This window comes from Budorcas taxicolor, chromosome 16, assembly GCF_023091745.1.
Source record: "Budorcas taxicolor isolate Tak-1 chromosome 16, Takin1.1, whole genome shotgun sequence".
NCBI classification, from domain to species: domain Eukaryota; kingdom Metazoa; phylum Chordata; class Mammalia; order Artiodactyla; family Bovidae; genus Budorcas; species Budorcas taxicolor.
This window is the reverse complement of record NC_068925.1, coordinates 27174784-27181104: the sequence shown is the minus strand read 5'-3', so window position 1 is coordinate 27181104 and position 6321 is coordinate 27174784. Positions and strand designations below refer to the sequence as shown.

Genomic DNA, 6321 nt, shown 5'->3' with positions numbered 1-6321 from the left:
AGTCACTTCAGTCAGGTCCAACTCTTTGCAACCCTATGGACTGTAGCCCACCAGTCTCCTCTGTCCATGGGATTTTCCAGGCAAGGATACTGGAGTGGTTGCCATGCCCTCTTCCATAAGGCACTTACGCTACTACTCAAATATCAATACTAACAGCCCACAGCTGAGGGACAGGACTTGCACCACTGGGGTGGCATTGGGTTTCAGGGCTTATAAATAAAAATGTATATTGAGAAAGAAACAACAATTGTTCCCATGATGGCTTGCAATTCCTGGCTAGTGGAGAATAACTCACAAAGAGATTAAGATCAGATCTGGCTCAGAAGCACCACCTGTGGTGCTGTTGCCATGGTAATCAATGACCAGGGAACAGAAATCCAGGGAAACCATAGCCCCGCTGCTCATCAGGAGCTGGAATCTGCCATCGGGCCCTCCCTGGATGAGGCGCTCCACTGAGAAATGCCCTCCGCCACATCTCGTAGTCTTGTTCCGTACTCACGGCCCCTGGCCTCCAGGTGACATTTCTCATTAGGAACATTGGCTGGTTGGGCCTCTGATCCATTCTCTTCACTTCCCTTGTCACTTTGCTAATATAAAGAGAAATAAGGAAATGTTTACTTGTAAACCCAGTACCTCTGACCTCTATATCTTCTAGAGACACCCTTCTAACAAGCTTCTCCTCTAAGCAACCTCAGGTTTCACACCACCTTCTACAACCTATCTTGTGATGTTCTAACTTCACACCAAAGGCAAATATGAATAAACTTCATGGGGTGAGGCACCTTAGAAAGATAAGTCAGTCTGATCATGGGAGCTCAGTGAAACTGCAGTACGTGAAATACCAAGTGGGAAATGCTCCTCTCTGTGGGCCCAATATTCCCATCTCCAGGCTCCTGCTGTACCCACCAGGATGTCACATACCTTGCTTTGTGTTCTACAGTACTCATTTAACATATACTGGTACTTGGGCTGATGAAGACCAAAGAAGACTGCAAATCTTTCACCAAGGAATTCACAGGCTAAAGAAAGAAGAAGCACTTTAGTAAGCTGAATTAAGAATGAAAGCTTAGAGTCTGTGGACAAGCCAAGAGTTTCAACTTGCCCACAGATTGTCTATTATCACACTTACCTTCAAGGCTGACAAGATATTTTGATTGCTGCAGACTCTCACAAATTTTAGGACTCAAAGGGAACTTGTTAAATCTTGTATCTTCACATAGGATGGCATCTAAACTATCTTTTTCAGGTGAATATATCAAGAGATCTTCAAAATGCTTAATAACAAGTACAGGTCCTGAGCAATCAGAATAGACGGTGCCCACTTATATGTGAGTCATCTGATCATCAGCTGTGAGTACATTGCATATTACACCAAAAATTAAATCCAGTATTACCAAGACCCATGTCAGAAATTCTTCCATGCATCAAAAAAAAAAACCACAAAAAACAAAAAAAAACCCTCCTCCCTAAGCAGCTGTTTAAGTAAAGCTTTCTTAAGTAAAGCTTTCTTTATCTGCCTTCACTTCAGTAACAAGGTGGCTTGCAGCCTCAGGGATTGTTAGAGTCAGGAATAAAGGGTTAGCATGAATAATGAGTGGTTTCCAGAAGGTCTTTCCTAGAGATGTTCTCCCTTAAAAGTACAGGACTAGAGGACTTCCTTGGCGGTCCAGTGATTAAGACTTCTCTTTCCGATTCAGGGGGTGCAGGTTTGATTCCTGATGGGGGAGCTAAGATCCCACAGGTGTTGTGGCCAAAACCCCAAAACATAGAACAGAAGCAATAATGTAACAAATTCAATAAAGACTTTAGAAATGAGCCATATCAAAACATGTAGGACTTCTGATGCTCCTCCTCCCATTAGAGGACTTTGTGATTCCCATGATTTGTTCCACTTCTAAAGATACTGCTCATACAGACATCAAAATGACGCTCTCTTTTTTTTTAATGTGCTTTATCCTTTCAAAAATACTCTAGCTTTTTAATCTCTTTGTTTGCTACAGTGCCCAGTACATGTGCAAAAGAGAAGTTTCTAAAATATTAGCATCTCAGGACGTTTTCCTGTTTATGACCTACTAGAATTTTAAATTGAAGAAATTAGTTACCAGAGTCATCTGGGTTCCAGTTCTCACCAAAGTCTCTGTGTAGAGATCAGGATACTGACTGTTAGCCTATTTATGCCTCCACTATAGTCTGGAACCCCCAGGCAGACGCTCTTTAAGATTACAGTTCTATTTGGAACCCAGAGGTGGATAGATTTCCCGTGTGTCCTATCCCCATCATCTGAAATCAAAGCCCAATGTGGAAATCACTGTAGTCCCCATTCTCCTTCACACTTTCACATTGCTGTGCTAAGTTTTGATTTTTTTAACCTGATCTGATCTTTTAAGTTTCCATCCCTCAAAAACATTTTACCTTTTCAAACAGTCTTGCCCCGACTAAAGCATAGGAGTCTCTGGAACTAGCATTTCTTCTGCCAGTGTGTTTTGGTCAAGGTAAGGTCAGTAATGGGGGTTTTCCAGGTGGCACTGGTGGTGAAGAACCCTCCTGCCAATGCAGGGGATGTAAGAGAAGCAGGTTCGGTCCCTGGGTTCAACAGCCCACTCCAGTATTCTTGCCTGGAGAATCCCATGAACAAAGGAGCCTGGTGGGCTATGGTCCACAGGGTTGCAAAGAGTCAGACGCTGCCTAAAGCAGCTTAGCAGGCTCACAAAGGTCAGTATTCACCTGGATCTCTAAAGAAATTTCCAAATCACTAACCCTCTACCTTGATCTAACAGTACTTAGGGCTCATCCCATCTGACTAAATCACCCTTAATGTAATTTAAAGACTCCCCATGGTCACTTTCGTGGTCCCCAAGCTGGCATTGGCCAGACATACTTTCAGAACTCTCTTAAGGTGTCTCCTCCAGAGGTCACCATTCCTGAGTACTCCAGTCTATAGTCCCTGTATACCTCCTACCCTGGAAATTGTAACAACAAAGTATCATTATAAGCATGTTTACTGGCCAGCATTATTCATTGAATATTAAGGTCCTTGAAAGCAAAGACTGTCATTTGTCTTTGAGTCCCAGGGTCCTGCACAGTGCTGAGCATATGAGTATTTAGTAAATGTTTATTTAATGAATGAATGGAAATCAATTCCTAAGAGCTATGTTTTCTATTTTCTCAGATTTTTAAAGTTGTTTTCCCTCCATCATATACACGTTTGGTTAGCTTCTCAGTTGTGTCCAACTCTTTGTAACCCTGTGGACTGTACCCTGCCAAGTTCCTCTGTCTATGGGATATTTCAGGTGAGAACACTGGAGTGGGTTGCCATTTCTTCCTCCAGGGGATCTTCCTGACCCAGGGATCGAACCTGCCTCACATTGCAGGCAGATTCTTTACCCACTGAGCCACCAGGGAAGTCCATCATATGCACAAGTATATATGAGTTAGAGGAAGTAATCAGATGTTGCCAACTGTGTTTTTTTTTTTAACTGGTGAAAGTCAAACAAGACAAGATTTACTATTCATCTCTTATAAATAAATAAACACAGGAGCCCCAGTGGCTCAGAGGGTAAAGAATCTGTCTGCAGTGCAGGAGACCTGGGTTCAATCCCTGAGTCAGAAAGATCCCCTGGAGAAGGAAATGGCAACCCACTCCATTATTCTTGCCTGGAGAATCCCATGGACAGAGGAGCTCGGCAGGGTACAGTCCATGGGGTTGCAGACTTGGACACAACTGAGCAACTTCACTTTCATTTTCTCTTATAAATAGCCACTTAGGTCATTCATTATCTCCTTGAGAGAGGTCAATAAAAGTCTTGCTTATAATAGAATGATTATGACAAGGGAACTGGGAACTGTGTCAGATAACAATAGTTAAAATCAAGAAAGAACTTGGAAGTTTACTCATGAGAAGAGTCCACTCAGTGAGGATTGACTATTGTCTTCAAATGTTTGAAACTCTGTCTTATGAAAGAGGAATCTAGATCGGTTTTGTCTGGCCTTTAAAATAGACAACTAGGATCAAGGGAGAAAACTCTAAGAGAAGATTTAAAGGAAGATAGGGGAAGGCAATGGCACCCCACTCCAGTACTCTTGCCTGGGAAATCCCATGGAAGGAGGAGCCTGGTGAGCTGCAGTCCATGGGGTCGCTAAGACAAGACTGAGCGACTTCACTTTCACTTTTCACTTTCATGCACTGAAGGAGGAAATAGCAACCCACTCCAGTATTCTTGCCTGGAGAATCCCACAGACGGGGAAGCCTGGGGGGCTGCCGTCTATGGGGTCGCACAGAGTCGGACACAACTGAAGCGGTTTAACAGCAGCAGCAGCAGAGTTTACTAACAAGAGTTGGGAAAAGATGGCAAGGTCTCCCTGAAGATGTGAGGTTCTATGCCTTCAGGAATGTTCCAGTGTAGATCTGGAAGTAAACAGATCTTCAGAATACTATAGAGTAGATTAAACCACTTCAAGTCTCATCTGAGGGTCTATAAGCCTGTATTTATGACAGAAAAACAACAACAATAACCCACCTTAGCAGTACTTACTAGAAAATGAGGTTCTTGCTATTTGCCCTGCACAAAACCATAGGTAGGGCCCCCAGGCAAGTTTAGACTAAAAAGGAACAAGAAAGAGAAACCAGGTTAGAGTAATTAAAAACAGAATTGATGACTGCAGAATCTTCAGTGTAGAGGCTTCAAAATGCTTTGTAATAGGTTCCATTTTCTCTCTCATAGATGAGAAAACTAAGATGATCAAAATTATAAGCTGATTGTACACAGCTCCAGAAAGCAACCCAAAGAAAACAAGGAGTTAGCTTAAAACTATTTTTGACAAAACTTGTTGGTTTTATCTCTCATTCACTCAGCCCCTGTGTTCACTAATAATGATAATCTAAACTTACAGGATCAAGTGTTGAATTTGTTCTCTGTTCTTTTTCTTCCTCTTCCTCCTCCTCTGTGCTATATTCTTCCATGATGTCTCCATCAGCAAAATGGATAATTCTTCTGGGAGTTGTCCTTTTGGAAGGCCCACTCTTCTCTAGTTCTAACTGCTGGAAATTGTCTTTTTCCATAAGGAAACAACTAGTAAGTGAAAATCAGGACGCTTTAGAACAAGCTGTCCAGGAGAGCGTTATACAGCAGAGACAGGTCTAGTCATTTTCTTTTCCCTTTTTGGCCATTTTGTGCAGTGTGAGGTATCTTAGTTCCCCAACCAGGGATCAAATCCTCACCCTCTGCAGTGCAAAGGCAGGGTCTTAACCACCAGGGAAGTCCTTGCTGATTATTTAGTTATTCTTGATGGATAGTGAAGACAAAGGGTTCACAAGTAATCACAACCATGATCTCATCAATTCTTCCAATCTAATACAGGACTGTCTAGCTCTGTACCAAAATGGAAAAGGTTTAATTAGCAGTGAAACTGTGAACTTTAGGTCTTCAAACAAATATGTCAGCAGGGTTCCTTTATGCCTTATTAATTGCAAAATCCACAGCTGCTAGTAGGAAGTGTCCATCATCCTGTGGAAATTCCTCAGTCATTTCAATAAATATTGAGGAACAATACAAGTTAGTGGTGAAGAGTACAGTCTTTACACAAAACAGCTGAAAATATTTGCCAAGTATATATCTGATAAAGGGCTTATTTTCAGAATATATTTTTAAAAAACCACAGCAATTTATAAAATATAAACAACTCGATTTAAATAGGGGCAAAGAATTTCGGTAGATACTTTACTGAAGATTTATAGATGGCAAATAAGTTTAGGAGAAGTGCTCAATGTCATTAGTCATTAGAGAAATACAAGTGGAAACCATATGTCATATCATAACACAGTCACTGGAAGGCAAAAATTAAAGACTAACAATGCCAAGAGATGAGGAATAAATGAAGCAGCTAGAACTGTCATACAGTGCTTGCTAGTGGGGCTACAAATGGTATGGCCACTTTGGGAAACAGACTAGGCAAGAGTACTGGAGTGGGTTGCCTTTTCCTTCTCCAGGGAACTTCCCGACCCAGGGATCAAACCCAGGTCTCCTGCATTGTAGACAGACGCTTTACCATCTGAGCCACAGGGAAGCCTATATGTGTCTCAGGTGTGTCCAACTCTGTGACCCCACGGACTGTAGCCCGCCAGGCTCCTCTGTCCATGAGATTCTCCAGGCAAGAATACTGGAGTGGGTTTGCCATTTTCCTCCTCCAGGGGAGCGTTCCAACCCAGGGACTGAACCCGATCTCCTGTGTCTCCTGCACTTCAAGTGGATTCTTTACCTGCTGAGCCATCAAGGAAACCCAGAAGACAATTTGGCAGTTTCTTAAAAACATATACTTACCCAT

General features: G+C 42.3%; 1 protein-coding gene across 1 annotated transcript; it reads right to left on the bottom strand.

Moving 5' to 3' along the window:
• Positions 1–404: 404 nt before the first annotated feature.
• On the bottom strand, positions 405–5059 carry FAM177B (family with sequence similarity 177 member B). The gene is made up of 4 exons (XM_052654260.1): positions 4889–5059; positions 4533–4599; positions 922–1019; positions 405–587 (listed from the first exon to the last, which is right to left on the bottom strand). The coding sequence occupies exons 1-4, from the start codon at positions 5057–5059 to the stop codon at positions 405–407; spliced, it is 519 nt and encodes a 172-aa protein (XP_052510220.1).
• Positions 5060–6321: the final 1262 nt, after the last annotated feature.

Bases quoted from the DNA above. Each gene is read 5' to 3' on its own strand.
- FAM177B (XM_052654260.1), bottom strand. From the start codon at position 5,059: ATGGAAAAAGACAATTTCCAGCAGTTAGAACTAGAGAAGAGTGGGCCT. The intron at 1,020-4,532 runs GTAAGTACTGCT...TTCTTTCTTTAG, and splicing joins AGCAAGAACCTCATTTTCTA to CCTGTGAATTCCTTGGTGAA. The intron at 588-921 runs GTATGTGACATC...TCTTTATATTAG, and splicing joins ACTGTAGAACACAAAGCAAG to CAAAGTGACAAGGGAAGTGA.